Source organism: Lathamus discolor, chromosome 16 (assembly GCF_037157495.1).
Source record: "Lathamus discolor isolate bLatDis1 chromosome 16, bLatDis1.hap1, whole genome shotgun sequence".
NCBI classification, from domain to species: domain Eukaryota; kingdom Metazoa; phylum Chordata; class Aves; order Psittaciformes; family Psittacidae; genus Lathamus; species Lathamus discolor.
The window spans coordinates 6,662,514-6,677,620 of NC_088899.1; the positions used below are offsets into that span (position 1 = coordinate 6,662,514).

The following is a 15,107-nucleotide window of genomic DNA, read 5'->3' on the forward strand; positions in this document are numbered from 1 at the left end:
ACCGGCGCTCCGCCCCGCGCCTCTCCGGCTGGCCCCGCCCACCCTGCCGGCTCGGGGGCGTGGCCAGGCGCTGTTGGCCAATGGGGCTTCGCGGTGGGCGTGTCCCCAGCCGGGCGGGGCGCGGCCGGGCGCGGTGCTGCCGCAGCGCCGTTGCGGGCGGGGCGCCGGTGCCGCCATGTCGGAGCGGGGGGCCGCGGGCCCGGGCCCGGCCGCCATCCAGGTCTCCAGGTACGGCCCCGGGGCACCGGGAGGGCCCGGCAGGGCTGGGCTGGGGGTGCTGCGGGCGGGGCCGGCCTCTGATAGCGGGATGCTACCGGCGGTGCTGCCTGAATCCGGCCTGCGCTGGTCACGCTGCCGGCATCAGCATCATCGCCTGCGCTGCTGCCGGCGCCAGCATCACTGCCTGCGCTGGTCCACGCTGCCGGCACCAGCATCACTGCCTGTGCGGGTGATGCTGCCTGCATCAGGCACAGCGAAGCAGCGCTGCTCTCTCGCCCCATTGCGTGTGAGCTGGGCAGGGTGTGTCCCGGTTTTTCTGCCTTTTCCTGCTGCGGCTCCCTCTTGCCAAGGCGTGGGTCTTGTCTAGGCCCACACACAGCCATTGCCCCATTATCATCGTGTCTCTCCTTTCCTCCTTTGCTTGATTATTTGATACTGGCAAAAGCTGCTGCTGCTGGGATGCTGTTGTCCTGGCTGAGCTGGCTGCCCCTGGCACAGGAGCGATGCTTCCTTCACTCCCAGCAGTAATTTAGGGCAGTTTCCGCTGCCGCTCACAGGAAGCCACGTGTAGGCAGTGCCGGTGACATTGCTGGCATCAGCGTGGTGAGATGGCCCAGCAGCTCATCCGGTAGGGCCATGGCAGTGCCTGTGGGTGGCTGACCCTGGTCAGGGGCACGGCAGCGGGGTGTGAGCTCTCATGTCTCTCCCCTGGCAGGATCATGCGACCGGATGATGCCAACTTCGCTGGGAATGTCCATGGGGGAATCATCCTGAAGATGATCGAGGAGGCGGGAGCCATCATCAGCACCCGCCACTGCAACTCCCAGGATGGGGTGAGTCGGTGCCGGGCTCTGGCTCGGTGACTCTCTGACCCCCCTGCTGTGTCTCAGGGGTCTGGGGCCCTTCCCCTGCACTGGAAGCACTTGCTCCTGAGTGCAAACCACGGCTGCCGCTGGAGCACGGCCCTGGTTTCCAGGATCATCCCACTGAAATTGTTTTACGAGCAGAAACAATGCTGCTGGTAATACTTTAACTGCCATGAAGGGCAAGTCGGTAGCAGCCTGGTGTCAGTTATGGGCGGGGAAGGAAACATGGCCATGGGCTGATAAGGCGGAGGTTGAAACGCCGGAGCCACATGCGGCGCGGGCCGGCCCCAGCGGCACGGCTGCGGTCCTACGCTCGCTGTCCCACATCCGCAGGAGCCCTGCGTGGCCGCGCTGGCGCGGGTGGAGCGGACGGACTTCCTGTCCCCGGTGTGCATCGGTGAGGTGGCCAATGTCAGCGCTGAGATCACCTACACCTCCCGGCACTCGGTGGAGGTCCAGGTCAACGTCATGTCCGAAAACATTCTAACAGGTGAGTGGCTGCCGGGCGCTCTGTCCCAGAGCTCCGGGAATAACAGTGATGAGCCGAGAGCTCGCGGTGGTGATCCCGTCCTCCGGCAGCATCGGGCAGAGGGGGATGCTGTGTGCTTGTTGAGAGGGCTGTGGTGCAGGGAAGGGGCAGCCAGGGTGGTCCCTGGGGACTGCAGCTCCGTTGATGGCTTTTAGGGAAGAACAGTGAATCCCTGCGGGCTCCTCCTGCCTAATTTGCAGCTCCTGGAGGCCTTTGGTCTGAACAAGGCCCTTTTCCTGCTGTTGCTGTGGCAACCGGCTCAAATTGCCAGGACGCCTTCCCAAAAGCGCACTGTCACATCCGCTCCGAGCCAGAGCCCAGCAGGGCAGGGGCCTGCCCAGTGCCAGTGGCATCGCCAGGGTATGGCTAGCCCCGTACCACGGCAGTGCCGGTGGTAGAAGCGCTGCTGGTGTTGGCACAGTCACCCTTTGCCACCTCTCCTCCAGGGGCAAAGAAGGTGACAAACAAGGCGACGCTGTGGTATGTGCCGCTGTCCCTGAAGAACGTGAACAAGGTCGTTGAGGTTCCCCCCATCCAGGTAGGACAGCTTGTGTTGGTCACAGAAAACAGGAGCTAACCTGGCCCCATTGGCACTCCCGGCAGTGCCGGTGGCTTTTCCAACCCCAGGATGTGAGTTCTTACCAGCTTTTCCTTCCAGTATGCAAGAAAGGAGCAGGAAGAGGAGGGGAAGAAGCGTTATGAGGAGCAAAAGCTGGATCGGCTGGAAACTAAGCAGAGAAATGGAGATGTGATCTTCCCCATCATCAATCCAGGTACCGCAGGCGGTGCACGGCCTGTGCTGGGAGGATGAACTGGTCCCTGAGGCAAGTCCAGCCATCCCTGGGCGCATGCGGCTGCGCCTGTGCTCTGAAACAGTGCATCGGGGATGGGAGTGTGGGAGGGGAGCTGGGTGGGCTGTGACCCTGCTGGGTTGGTGGGTGGGATGCCCTCTTCCAGAACACGGATCCTTGGGCAGAGGTGGTGGCGTGTGGGGATCATCGGGGAGGGGGGGTGATGTGGAATGAAAGTTGCTCAAATGCTTTTTCCCCTCTGTTCTCCCTGCTCACAGACAGGCAGACGAAAGGTAAGGCTCCGCAGCGCCGCTGGTTTTCCTGCACTAAGCACCTTCAGCATCTCTCACTAGACAGAAGATGCAGGCACTGAGAGCAGTTTTCCTCTGCTGGCAGTCAGTGTGATCTCTGTCGGATGGATTTAGTGGCAAGTCAGATGTCACCCGCGTGTGCCAGGGCTGGGGGGCTATGCCAAGGGGGAAACATGGCTCTTTGGAGATGCCACTAAGCAGCAGGTTTGGGGAGGAGGGAAAGCATACAGCCACGGACTATTTGAAAGAAGAAAAGAGCTGAGCTGCAATAAGACTGGTGGTGGGCCTCGGAGGGAGGTGGCAGCCCATCAGATGGTAAATAGTCTGCTCTTGGAACTTGCCAGCTCCCATTTAAACACTGGTTTAAACATGCTTCAGCTTCACACAAGCTAATTCCATGTTTTCTTCCTTCAGACGGTTGAAGATGGGGCCAGACGGGTGCTGACCAAGCAGCTCTGACCTCAGCTTTGCTCTCTTTCCCCACCCAGAGCCGCACACCGTTGGCTACAGCCAGTCCAGCCTGATCCATCTGGTGGGACCATCCGACTGCACGCTGCTGGGCTTCGTGCATGGAGGTGAGTGAGCGCTGCCCCCTCCAGTGGCTGCCCTGGCTTGTCCCTGGAGCAGAAGCATGGTCTGAGAGTGACTTTGTTGTCTCTGTGTTTTCGGGAGGCGGGAAGGCACTTCCACCCTCTGTAAAGTTCGGCTTTGCTTCAGCTGAGACAAAAGCTTTGTCTTTTTCAACGCTGAAAAAAGGCCCCCAAAATGGGTGCTCAAACCGTGAATCCTACAGTTTTGTCACCGTCTCTTAAGTTACAAGTCCAGGACCATGAACACCCATGCACAGGGACTGCGATTTGCTGGAGCAGTTTCCTCTTGGCTGGCACTGCCCAGTTTCCTCTTGGCTGGCAGCACCCATGGCCTGGGCAGGGTGTGCGGTGTGAGCCAGGGAGAGGCGCATTTGCCAAGGGCCGGGATGATGCTGGATGCTGCTCTTCACCCAGCCGTGTCCTTTCAGAAGCAAACAAACAACGTCTGGGAGCTTTTTCCAAGCAGGAAGTTTGTGTGACTGCTCTTGCCTTGGAAAGATGAGGTTTCCTCAAAGAACCCATCGGCTTCCCTGAGACAGAGCCTTCTGTTCCCCCCCAGGTGTCACCATGAAGCTCATGGACGAGGTCGCCGGGATTGTGGCCGCCCGTCACTGCAAGACCAACATCGTCACTGCCTCCGTGGATGCCATCAACTTCCATGAGAAGATCAAGAAAGGTACCAGGGCGGCGGTGGGCACTTTGCTCTCCCGCAGTGCCACATCCCAGCTCCCTTGGGTGCTCACACCGGCAGAGAAATTGTTCCCCGTTAGGCTTGTCCTTACGCAGAAAAGCTCAGCTCAAGGCTTAAGCATAAAGCCCAGGGGCCCCCTTGCTCCCTTCCCCTGAGCAGAAGCAGAGCCCTCCTGCCTGACCTTCCCCTCTGTGCTTCGCAGGCAGCGTCATCACCATTTCGGGGCGCATGACCTTCACAAGCAATAAATCCATGGAAATCGAGGTCTTTGTGGATGCGGACCCGTTCGTGGACGAGGCTCGGGAGCGGTACCGAGCCGTCAGTGCTTTCTTCACCTACGTCTCCTTGAGCAAGGAGGGGAAGCCCCTGCCCGTCCCGCAGCTGCTGGTAAGAGCTCTCTGCACCGGGCTGCGAGCCAGCGGGGCCAGCCCTGCTCCTGCTGCGCCGGGCCAGAGCCCAGCCAGTTCTGCCCCACAAATCCTCTTCCCTTGAATTATTCAGCACAAAAATATGTGTGAAGGAGCCTCAGGGTTGGTTGGGTTTGCTTTTGCTATTTTTACACCCATTTCCTATGAAACTTGCCAGAGTTTTTCCTTTCCCACGGGTGAGGACAGGCACCGCGCAGGCTCTGCAGCTTCCCGTGCCACACACAGGAGGGGAGCCTGCTCAGCAATGGGGCTCCTCTCCCCGTGGTGTCCCCACTCCAGCCTATTTTTTAGCTCTCCCGATCCCAGCCGGGCTTTGGCGCGGCGCTGGGGGCTGTTCATGAAGACTTCTCCCGTGCAGGTCTCCTCCTGCTCCGCGTAGGAGCGCGGTGCCTGTCACAACACGCGGTGTGCAGAGCATGGGGCTTCCCACGACAGCGGTGGTGCTGCGTGGCCACGAGGCAGCTCACGCCGGTGCCTTTGCTCTCTTTCTGTCGCCCCTCAGACGGAGACGGAGGACGAGAAGCGGCGCTTCGAGGAAGGCAAGGGCAGGTACCTGCAGACCAAGGCCAAGCGGCAGGCGCAGCTGCAGCAGGCTGCCCTGCAGTGACCCATCCCGCCCCGCCGCCACGGTTCCTGTTCGTGTCGTGTCCGCGCCGGGCCTCGCGCCCTTTGCCTGCCGCCGGAGCCACCGCGGCCGTGCCGCTGCTTCGCCGCTCATCGGTTTAGCGCCGTAGACCTTGTGCTTTAGGTGGCTTCAGCGCGCCCCGGGAGCCCTTCCCATCGCTCGCCGTTCACCTCTGGAGCTGTTCTGCTGTTGAATCCCACCAGAGAAGGTCCCTTTTCCCCGTGCCGGAGCGAGATGGAGGCGCGTGGTGGTGCGAGGGACGTGCGAGGCCACGAGTCCGTGTGATTGCTGTGTTAAACGTGCCCGTACATCCTGAACCAAAGCTTATGACGTACGATCCTTGGGACGAGGAACGCGCCCCGGGGTCGTATGGAATGTCTGGGACCGTTTCGTTGACATCTCTAGGTAGTTTCTCTGTGCACATCATCTAACTTATTTAAGGAATCCTGTGGCATAAATAAAGTCTGTTGTTGCTGACCGGAATCGAATGGGTGTTCCGTGGGGGGTTTTGGGTTGAGAAGCAGCAATTGGAGCTTTCTTCCAACGCACCGTGCTGCTTCCCCGGGTGTCCCGAAGCTGGCTCCTCCGGGACCAGGCGGAAATCTGCCTGGTTTAAAGGGAACCGGCAGAGGCACCGCAGCGCTGCAGCCACCCGGGGGCGCTCGGAGCCCGGTGATGCTTTGAGGCCCGGGACTGGGGTGCAGCCCGGGCGGCCCTGCCCGGTGCCGACCGGCGGCCATGCCCGCAGCAAGCCCCGCCCCGGCCCCGGGCACCCACTGCGCATGCGCGGGGCGGGGCCCCGTTTCCCAGGCGACGGCGGGGCGGAGCGGGCGCCGCCATGATGGCGGCGGCGGCGGGGTGGCGGGGCCGGCTGGGCCGGGAGGCCCGCGCCAGCCTGGCCGCGTTCCTGCTGGGCGCGTCGGTGTCGGCGCTGCCCGCGGCGCTGGGCTCCCCCGCCGCGCTGCTGGGCTCGCCGGGGCTGCGGGGCCGCATGGCCATAGCGCTGCACGGCGCGGGGGTCAACGCCGCGCTGCTGCTGCTCTACCCGCGGCCGCTCTACAAGGTGCGGGGGGCCCGGGGCGGGGGGGCAGAGGGGCTGGGGAGGGGGGGGCAGAGGGGCAGAGGGGGGGCAGAGGGGCTGGGGAGGGGGGCAGCGGGGCTGGGGGGGGGCAGCGGGGGTGGGGAGGGGGCAGCGGGGGTGGGGAGGGGGCAGCGGGGCGGGGGGGGGCAGAGGGGCTGGGGAGGGGGGCAGAGGAGCTGGGGAGGGGGCAGCGGGGGTGGGGAGGGGGCAGAGGAGCTGGGGAGGGGGGCAGCGGGGCTTCCCCTCCGTCCCTTTCTCCCTCCTCCTCCGCTGTGCCCGCAGATCGCCGTCCGGGCCTGCTTCCTGGGCTTCGCCTTCGGCTGCGGGCTGCTGCTGAGCGCCGGCCGCTCCGCCTGGCGGCACTTCGGCTGGTAAGGGGCGGGCAGAGCGGCGGCGGGGCCCGGCGCGGCCGTGCGGGGCCCGGCACCGCGCTGCCTGCTTGCTCGCCGCAGGTACATGTGCTCCCTGTCGCTGTTCCACTACTCCGAGTACCTGGTGACGGCCATCAACAACCCCCGCAGCCTCTCGCTGGACTCCTTCCTGCTCAACCACAGCTTCGAGTACAACCTGGCCGCCCTCTCCTCCTGGGTGGAGTTCACGCTGGAGAAGATCCTGTTCCCAGGTCGGTCCCTGTGGCCCTCCAGGCTCCCCCCCGCCGCCTGCACGGACCCGTGTGCCTGGTAGCGACAGGAGCCCTGCCTGGCTGAGCCCTGCTGAGAGCAGGGCAGGGATTTGCTGCAGCCTTGATCTCTCTGTGCTGAAAGCCAGTTTTGGCCCTGGGGGGGGCACAGGGAGCGGCCCTGTGCTCTCACGTGTAAGGCTGTCTTTGCCGTGTGGTGGGTTTTCCACCCGCACGCTTCGAGCTGCTTCAGTGGCACAGAGAGCAATGCTCCAGTTATATCTGGGTGCCTTCGTCTGACCTGGAATAAATTCAGATCAACAAAACCTTGGTCAATCTGCAGTGCTTCCTATTGCCTGCGAGAGGGGAGATGTTCTCCTTCCCTGCTTCATAACAGCTGCAGAGCTCCCCGTACCCAGATTGAGCACATCTTGACTCCACACTGGAGAGCCATGCTCCCTTTAGGTCGTACAGACTCTGTTGGGGTGACTCCGTGCCAGGAGCTCCTGCTTCTGTTTGGTTTGGTGTTGGGATGGCAGCACACAGAACACTGGCTGTGGTTTACCCACTGTCGTGCTTTGGGATCTGGGGAAAAGCCCACCCAACCCCGTGCATCTCTACCGTGATCAGTGCAGCCACGTTGTGACCCGTCCTTGTTGCCTTGCAGAGCTGAAGCAGATCACCTGGCTGAGCACCGTGGGGCTGCTGATGGTGATCTTCGGGGACTGCCTGAGGAAAGCAGCCATGCTCACGGCCGGCTCCAACTTCAACCACATTGTGCAGAACGAGAAGTCAGATACTCATACTCTGGTGACCAGTGGGGTCTACGGGTGGTTCCGGCACCCATCCTACGTGGGATGGTTTTACTGGAGTATTGGAACACAGGTACCGTATACAGCGCACTCAGATACTCTCATTTTATAACTGGGGTTTTCCTTCTTCATGCTGCCCCACACCCCACATGCGATGCAGACCGCTGGTGGTCAGCAGCAGGGGTGATCTGGCTCCCACCAGCACATAGCAGTGATCTTTGGGAGGACCCCATCACCTTGATTTTATGTGTGGAATATGCAGGGGTGGTAAGGCCAGGGTTTGAGGCAGAACACCACTGAAAGCTCGGGGTGTGATCTTCTGCTTGCCTATAGCTGGTGTTCAGAGTTCCCTTGCACCCCTAGGGCCAAAATGCATCTGTGAGCTCTGAGGCTCAACCTTACTCCTGCCACACACCATTCCTATGCTGGACAACAAAGAAAACTCCATCTAAGAGTCCTGGCCAGAGGGTGAACTGCTCAGTGTGTGGGGACGGTGGCAGCCCTGGTTTCTCTGGTGGTGACAATGGTGCTGTCTATTGGCAGGTCCTGCTCTGCAACCCTATCTGTGTGGTGGGCTATGCCCTGGCATCCTGGCGCTTCTTCCGGGAGCGGATCGAGGAGGAGGAGATCACCCTCATTCACTTCTTCGGAGAAGAGTACCTGGAGTACAAAAGGAAGGTGCCATCGGGTCTGCCTTTTATTAAAGGAGTCAAAGTGGAGCTGTAATGCAGGTGAAAACCAGCCTGGCAGAGCGGACGCTGGGCTCCAGGCGCCGCGGGGCGAGGGAGGACGCGTGGCACAGGCGCCGGGAGCAGCCTGATGGCGAATCCCGGCTGCCCAGGAGGAGCTGGCGAGGGGCTGCGGGTCAATACATGATCACAAGCTCCTTCGTTCTCCTCGAGATCAGTCCTTTGTTGCACATTCAGGGATCTTCCAGATAACTTAGCCTGTAGCGACCCTAGAGAACGGAGCCCTCCTGCCTGCTGAATTGTACTGGAAGGCCTCCGGGCACAGCTCTGCCCTCCCCATGCAGGAAAGGCGCCGGGCAGCAGGTCCTTCCTGCGGCATAATCCCATTTTAAAGCTTCCTGACCTTGCGAGCCGGTGGCACAGCGTTAATCTCTACAGGCCCCATTCCGCAAGCTGTTGCTGGGGTGAGTGCAGGAGCTGGCTCCAGCTCCTCGGGCACAGGGACCTGCCCTCCGCCTGCTGGGAAGCCGGCAGAGCGGCACCGGCCAGTTCCATCCCAGGCATCAGCATTCACAGGGAGAACCCTTCCGAGCACTTCTGAAACGTGGCAGGAGATCGGCTCCTGCTCCCTCCTCCCTCGGCTGCTGCTGCGGATTCGGGAGCCGCTGTTCCCATCGCCTCCGTTCCCTCTTCCTGCTTCCAAATCGCGCTGCTTCCTCTCCTGCCGCGCTGCCGCCGGGCTGCAGGGATCCCCGGGGTTTGGGTGGGGAAAGGACGGCGGCTGCTGGGCTTTCCCAGGGCTTTAGAGCTCCAGATCCTTGCCTGCTTTTATGGGCCATAGCTGGGATGTCGGCGCCGGTAGGAGCTGCTTCTAGGGGAATTCTCCAAAGGGGGATAAAGTCTGGCTAGCTAATGCTATTTTAGACATTACCATTTTGGAAATGGTTCCTCCTCGAGCTTTGTGGTATAACTTACCCTGTCCTTCTATACCAAAGAGGATCACTGTTTTCTTGAGTTTTACGTTAATTCTTCCTAGCTGGAATGGAAACGAGCTGCTCATCAGTTCATGCTTGAGGCTTGCAGGGTGCCTTGGTGGAGGTTGCTGTGGAATGGCTCAGGAAAGGGGGGTGCTGATGGAAATGCTTTGGTTTGATTTTGACTTCTTTTTATATAAAAACCAAGAGAAAATATTGCCAAGCTCTGTCTGGTGGTTATTTGGGGGTCTCTGGAGGGGCCAGGGGCCAGCAAACCGGGAACCCTTCCTGGCTTATACCCCAGTGGGTTTGCAGAACACTTTAGGGTGAAGCTCAGAACTCAGCAGGGACAGGAACGGTGCCCAAAGCTACAGGACGAGCTGCAGTAAGAGATCACCTCCTACCCCTGCGCCGCTGGGATGCTGTCAGTAGCGCTGATGCACAGAGCACAGGATTGTTTTGCTCCGGTGCTGGGTGACGGGATTATCCCAAGCCTGGGCCAAGCTCCTGCCTCTGTCCTGCACCAGGGGTTGGGGTTTTCCCCTCCCATGTTTGCATGGCAGCCCCAAGCTGTGCCCGGAGCCACAGAACCAAGCAGACCCTGCGCTTTGCGCCCTTTTATTTCCCTTGTAACACGCAAGAGGGACAGCATCAAGACATTGATGTCTTCAGGCCAACACAGTGCCCCAGGGCAGGCTCCTGGTGCACTGTGCCCGGGCTGCCCTTCCCTTGCTCATGGCACAAAGTGGCTCCGTGCACTCAGTGCTGGGCTCTATGGCGCAGGCTCTGTCCGGGCGCCGCTCTCAGCCCCGCTTTTCTGCTGGCCCCTGTGGCAATCTTTGCTGTTCGGGGACCCCCCCTCGGCGCTGGCCGGAGCCCCCTCCCTGCCGCCGGGCAAGGGGTCCCTGCGGAGGGGAAGGTGCCTCGGCAGGGTCCGGCTGGGAAAGGGATGGGGGGGGATTCAACACCCGAGCGCTTTCGGTCACGCACCTTGGTGCTGCTTCGCTGTCGTCGCACATCTTGAGCAGCATCTGTGCTGTTTCCTCCTTGGGCTCCCGGGGCTCCTGCAGCCTGCGGTGGGATGGGTGTGAGCCATGGGTGCGTGTCCCCCTCCCGGCCCTACAAACCCCTCCGTGCCCCTCACCTGGGCTCCAGCCGCTCCTTCACCTTGGCGATGGAGCGGACGTAGGGCGCGATCTGCTTGGTGATGGTGGTCAGGCAGTTGTTCTCCTGCCGCAGCTGCAGCAGGTCATGGAGCTGGGCTGGGGAGAGAGCAGCTGCTGTGGCCATGGCCTCAACCCAGCGGGGGCACAAGGGGAGCAGCATCACTGATACCTTCATAGATCTCCTGCTCGTTGGCCACCCGTTGGTACGTCTCTTCCCAGACCTGGAAGGCAGAGGGAGCCGGGTGGAACACCGTGGTACAGCCCAGAGGGACCCTGCTCCGGGATGCGCCGGCCGTACCTCCTCGAAGACGCTGCGCATCATCTCCACCGCGGAGTAGTGAGCAGCGATCTGCACGTCCATCTGCAACGACTTCTGCAGGATCTCGCTCATGATCTCCGTCTTGATGAGCGAGTGGTGCTTGGTGAGGTCGCGGTGCAGCTCCTGAACCTGGTCCTTCAGGCCCTGGATCTCCGTCTGCAGCATCTGTGGGGCCGGCATCACCCCGACATCACCGGCACCGTCCTGCCCCGTGGCGCCGCGCCCGCCCCGCGCTCCGTACCCGGTAGGTGTTCTCGTAGTTGCGGCAGTGCTCGGCGAAGGGGGTCTCGCGCCCCTCGGCCAGCAGGACCTTGGTGCTGATGTACCGGTGCATCGTCGGCTTCCGCACCAGGGGGCCCGTGGACATCTTATCGCCGTCGGGGGGGCAGCCGGGCACCATGAGGGTCTTGGAGCATTGGCCGCCGGGGAGCCTGCATGGAGAGGGTGGCAGTGGGGTGCTGCAAGAAAGCAGCGGCCAGGGCAAGGTGCCGGGGGCTGTGTCACCAGCTCAGCCCATAGCCCCTCGCCCCCAGTGTGCCTGGGGACACAGCAGCCCCGCACACCCCTCCCTTGAGCCCACAGGGTTGCCTTCTACCACCCTAAAGTCAGCTTTCCATGGGCTGCTCTCCCAGTGCCTGTGGCTTTGGGACCAGAAAGCAGCAGAGCTCGGCACACTCTGGTTTCTAAAGGGGAGGATGCAGCTCGCTCTGCCATCGCAGGTATCTCCCGGCCCCTCTCTCCCCCGATTCCGCAGCCTCCCCGTGCTCCCACCGCCCCATCGCTGCTGCCCCACGCCACCGCTCCTACCGTGCAGCCCCCAGGAGCTCAGCCACCCCACGGCACCGAGCCCGGCCAGGGGCAAGGAGCGGTCCCCATGGGGTGCCAGCGCCTGTTTGTCCCCTCGGGCTGGTTGTGCCTGGCAGCGCCGGTGCTGCCGTGACATCAACGGGCCTAAATATATCCCGGGCGAGGAACGGGCGGGCGCTTCCCTGGAATTCTGATTAAAAATAGTGGCGGGCACGGAGGCCGCGGCGCCGCGGGAGCGGGAGCAGCTCCGGGGCCCCCCTGCCCGTCCCCCCGCTTCCCAGAAGTGTCACTTGAAGCCCCCGCGCCTGCCGTTCGTCAGCGCAGCTGCGGTGTCCCCATCGCGCCCGGGGCACCGGCTCAAGGGCACGGGGGGCGCGCCGCAGGATGCGCTCGCAGTGCCTCACATGTTGGTGCCGGTGATGCCGGGGCCGATGCCGCTGGCGCTGCCCACCACGGAGCGGCGAGGGCTGAGCATCAGCAGCGGCTCCAGGCAGCGGGCGAACTCCGCGCGGTACTCGCTGTTGATCTGGGGGTGAGACGGGGTGAGCGTGGCTGCGGTGCCCGTGGGCAGGGGCTCGGCCACGGCAGGGCTCTACCTTGCTGGTCTGCGCCGGGCGCAGGCGATGCGGCAGCTTCACGATCCTCTGCAGCCTCTCCATGAGTTGCTGGAAGGCAGCGGTGTGGTGAGCCCGGCGCTGCCATGGGCTGCTCTGCCCGCCCCGTGGCGATGCCACCACTCACATAGCCCAGGTCCAGGAACTCGGCTTTGTTGGCGGAGCTCAGGAATGCGGAGCAGGTCACCAGATGGACCTGTGCAAAGGGAGGTGTGATCACAGCGATCCGTGGCACAGGGGCCTCCTGCCCACCCCAGGGCCCTACCTGCAGGGTGGGCAGCAGCGAGGCGAGGTGGGCGAGCTGCTCCTTGAACGCCTTCTCCTTCTCCTCGTGCTGGCTGCAGCAGAGCAGGGCATGGCCCAGCCTTTATGGGGGACCAGGGAGCATCCGGCCCCGGGGCACCCCAACACACGCTGGGGGTGAGGGACACCCCTAGGAGCATGCTCAGCCCATGGCCCCTCACCTCTGCACGGCTTTCAGGAGCGCCTTCTTCCTCTCGGAGAGCTGTTCCTGCAAACGGCACGGACACCCCATGTCCCATGGACACCCCACCATGCCCGTGCTCATTGGGCACCCATGGGTGCATGGCCCCGCACCTGCATGCGGCCGAAGAGGGAGTTGATGGCTGCCTCCTCCTCGCTGGCGCTGTTGCGCACCTCCTCGATCATGGCCTTGAGGAGGACGATGGCCTCGCGCGTGGATGTCTGCAGCTCCTTCACGGCCTGGCGGGGGGCAATGGGGTGTCTGTGGCACTGCAGGCAGCACCGTGCCCCCCTGCTTCACCCCCCCGGACCCGCTGGCAGTGCCCACCATCACGGCCTGGTCCAGGCGCTGGCAGCCCTGCATGTACGCCGTCTCGATGTCGATGCAATGCGCACGGCTCTCCCTGCGGGCACGGGAGTCAGGATATGGACCAGGATGGGGCATGAGGGTGGGCATGGGGCCGGGCCTGCTCACCCCTGCATGTCCCTGAAGCAGTTGATGCAGAGCATGGACTTCTTCTCGGTGGAGAACATGATGTAGGGCTCCTCGTGCAGTGCTGCAAGGGATGGGGCCATTGGGCAGGCTGGCATGGCGCGGTGCAGCACAGGGCAGGCTGGCACGGCACGGTGCAGCACAGGGCAGGCTGGCGCGGTGCAGCATGGCACAGTGTGGCGTGGCACTCACGGCACTTCTTGTGGATGTCTTTGGTGCGCTTGGAGAGGGAGACGATCTCGTGGCGAGCGAACATCTTGGCCCGATGCGTCTCCTCGCGGCACGGCGCGCACAGGGGCTGCCCGCACGTGTTGCAGAAGTACATGGTGTCCAGCTCCTGCAGGAGGGGATGCTGCTGGCACGCACGGCCCCATCGGGGGTCCCTTGCCCGCCCTGCCCGCCCCGCTGCCCTCACCGCCTTGGCGCAGCGCCGGTCGCAGTTGGCACATTGCACATCCTCCTCACCGTCGGCAGAGCTGTCCACCAGGAACTGCAGGAGCCGGTCCACGGGGGGCAGCCCCGTGCCCCCCCTCACCACCGAGGGGTGCCTGTGGGGATGGGGATTGGGATGGGGACACCCGTGCAGGGCAGGGGCAGCGATGGGGGTCCCGGCGTCCCCCCATGGCAGGGTCCATCCCATACCCGCAGAGGGGGCAGCGCAGGCGGCCGTCGCTGGCGCGGCCCCGCAGGCAGCTGGCACAGAAGTTGTGGTAGCAGTCGAGCAGGCAGGGGTGCTGGTAGGGCTCATGGCAGAGCAAGCAGACCAGCGGGTGGCAATTGGCCTTCTCCAGCTCCGAGCAGCTCCCCAGTGGGGAGAAAATGCCTCCAGACATCTGTGGGGCAGAGAGAGGGCCCTGTGTCACCCTCTGAGCCCCACACGGCACCGCGGCAAAGGCAAATCCTTCCCTGCAGGGCCTGTGAGCTGGTGCCTATTTTTAGGTTATGAGCTGCACGGCACGAGGCTGCCCTGAACACGCTGGTCCATGCAGTGGGGTGACCCCAGCATGGGTGTCCCCGTGTCAGGAGCATCCCCTGGGATGGGGTTTCCCCCAATGTGGGTGACCCTAGGGTAAGAGCATCCCCTGGTGTGGGTGTCCCCTAGGACAGGGTGTCTCCATAGCAGAAGCATCCCCCGGGATGGGGTGTCCCCTGCAGCACAGCATACCCCAGGATAGTGGCGGGGGTGACCCCCAGGAGGGAGCATCCCCCGCAATGGGGCATCCCCTGCCCTCGTAGCCCAGCCCCACACATTGCGGAGTCCCTATCCCAGCACCGGGGCACCATGGCTGGGCAAAGGCTTTACCTCTCCCTGTCTGCAGCCGGGGGATCGGCCGTGCTGCTGCTCCCCGTGCTCCGGCTGGAATGAGAGCGCTGCCGGGGCAGCAGGGCCTCACCGTCCCCGTGATGTGGGGCCCCTGGCACCGCCACTGCGCCACGGCCCAAAAATAGCCCCTGTGTGCTCCTCGGTGCCTGCGGCAGGGACTGTCAGTGGGGTGCAGGGGTGGGGGGCACGGGACTGCGTGGCACCGGCGCTGGGAGGACATGGGCACCTACGGCGACATGGGCACCCGTGCGGCCTGGGGATGCCTCCAAGCGGGGCCGGTGCATTCTGCGGTGGGCAGCACCCGCTGGGTGGTGTTTGGGGCGCAGGCACTGGGGCACCCCACCAGCAGCACAGCGCCCCGGGGTGCTGCCATGGGCAGTGCCCGGGGCTCAGGGCCCTGGTCCCCGCAGGCTGACGGGGGCCCCCGCTGCGCCCCATGCTCCGGTCAGGATCGGGCCCCGCCGGGCTGAGCCCCGGAAGGCGCGCCATTCCCCAAGCCCCGCCCCTTACCCACAAGCCACGCCCATCACCAGAGACGTGCTCCAAGGGACGCTCTCATTTCCATAAGCCACGCCCCTTCTCCCTGAAGCCCCGCCCCCCTAAGCCCCGCCCCCCCTCCCAGGCAGCACTAGCTGCTCACCGGAGCAGTGGAGCTGCGCGCGTGGGATGGGCCGGA

The 15,107-nt window shown here is 63.6% G+C and overlaps 3 protein-coding genes across 8 annotated transcripts; 2 read left to right on the top strand and 1 right to left on the bottom strand.

Moving 5' to 3' along the window:
* Positions 1–126: 126 nt before the first annotated feature.
* ACOT7 (acyl-CoA thioesterase 7) lies at positions 127–5,527 on the top strand. Of its 4 annotated transcripts, none has more exons than XM_065696561.1 (10): positions 127–228; positions 935–1,052; positions 1,419–1,575; positions 2,061–2,152; positions 2,273–2,387; positions 2,684–2,698; positions 3,205–3,291; positions 3,866–3,982; positions 4,200–4,384; positions 4,928–5,527. In XM_065696561.1, exons 1-10 carry the CDS (start codon positions 176–178, stop codon positions 5,030–5,032), a joined length of 1,044 nt encoding a protein of 347 aa, XP_065552633.1. In that variant the 5' UTR covers positions 127–175; the 3' UTR covers positions 5,033–5,527. The 4 variants fall into 4 exon arrangements, with proteins under 4 accessions (XP_065552633.1, XP_065552634.1, XP_065552635.1 ...); XM_065696563.1 differs by lacking the exon at positions 127–228 and adding an exon at positions 341–847; XM_065696562.1 differs by lacking the exon at positions 2,684–2,698.
* Positions 5,528–5,880: 353 nt separating this feature from the next.
* ICMT (isoprenylcysteine carboxyl methyltransferase) lies at positions 5,881–9,441 on the top strand. Its single transcript, XM_065696480.1, has 5 exons — positions 5,881–6,113; positions 6,414–6,502; positions 6,584–6,753; positions 7,418–7,635; positions 8,106–9,441. The coding sequence occupies exons 1-5, from the start codon at positions 5,889–5,891 to the stop codon at positions 8,286–8,288; spliced, it is 885 nt and encodes a 294-aa protein (XP_065552552.1). The 5' UTR covers positions 5,881–5,888; the 3' UTR covers positions 8,289–9,441.
* On the bottom strand, positions 7,566–14,883 carry RNF207 (ring finger protein 207). 3 transcript variants are annotated; one of them, XM_065696479.1, is made up of 18 exons: positions 14,411–14,883; positions 13,750–13,940; positions 13,523–13,655; positions 13,300–13,444; positions 13,090–13,171; positions 12,943–13,018; positions 12,729–12,854; positions 12,596–12,642; positions 12,397–12,469; positions 12,259–12,327; positions 12,114–12,182; positions 11,922–12,043; positions 10,952–11,141; positions 10,690–10,875; positions 10,561–10,612; positions 10,370–10,487; positions 10,216–10,296; positions 7,566–8,222 (listed from the first exon to the last, which is right to left on the bottom strand). In XM_065696479.1, the coding sequence occupies exons 2-18, from the start codon at positions 13,938–13,940 to the stop codon at positions 8,201–8,203; spliced, it is 1,782 nt and encodes a 593-aa protein (XP_065552551.1). In that variant the 5' UTR covers positions 14,411–14,883; the 3' UTR covers positions 7,566–8,200. The 3 variants fall into 3 exon arrangements, with proteins under 3 accessions (XP_065552551.1, XP_065552550.1, XP_065552549.1); XM_065696478.1 differs by lacking the exon at positions 7,566–8,222 and adding an exon at positions 9,828–10,052 and having other exon boundaries at positions 14,411–14,881; XM_065696477.1 differs by lacking the exon at positions 7,566–8,222 and adding an exon at positions 9,828–10,130 and having other exon boundaries at positions 14,411–14,875.
* Between the last annotated feature and the right edge of the window lie 224 nt (positions 14,884–15,107).

What these genes read in the sequence shown, in the direction of transcription:
- ICMT (XM_065696480.1), top strand. Translation starts at nt 5,889, where the DNA reads ATGATGGCGGCGGCGGCGGGGTGGCGGGGCCGGCTGGGCCGGGAGGCC. An exon ending in ACCCGCGGCCGCTCTACAAG is followed by an intron (nt 6,114 to 6,413) that starts GTGCGGGGGGCC and finishes CTGTGCCCGCAG; the next exon opens with ATCGCCGTCCGGGCCTGCTT. An exon ending in GGAGAAGATCCTGTTCCCAG is followed by an intron (nt 6,754 to 7,417) that starts GTCGGTCCCTGT and finishes GTTGCCTTGCAG; the next exon opens with AGCTGAAGCAGATCACCTGG.
- ACOT7 (XM_065696561.1), top strand. Translation starts at nt 176, where the DNA reads ATGTCGGAGCGGGGGGCCGCGGGCCCGGGCCCGGCCGCCATCCAGGTC. An exon ending in GCCGCCATCCAGGTCTCCAG is followed by an intron (nt 229 to 934) that starts GTACGGCCCCGG and finishes CTCCCCTGGCAG; the next exon opens with GATCATGCGACCGGATGATG. An exon ending in CCATGAGAAGATCAAGAAAG is followed by an intron (nt 3,983 to 4,199) that starts GTACCAGGGCGG and finishes TGTGCTTCGCAG; the next exon opens with GCAGCGTCATCACCATTTCG.
- RNF207 (XM_065696477.1), bottom strand. Translation starts at nt 13,940, where the DNA reads ATGTCTGGAGGCATTTTCTCCCCACTGGGGAGCTGCTCGGAGCTGGAG. An exon ending in CCCTCTTCGGCCGCATGCAG is followed by an intron (nt 12,643 to 12,728) that starts GTGCGGGGCCAT and finishes TGCCGTTTGCAG; the next exon opens with GAACAGCTCTCCGAGAGGAA. An exon ending in GGCATCACCGGCACCAACAT is followed by an intron (nt 11,142 to 11,921) that starts GTGAGGCACTGC and finishes CTCTCCATGCAG; the next exon opens with GCTCCCCGGCGGCCAATGCT.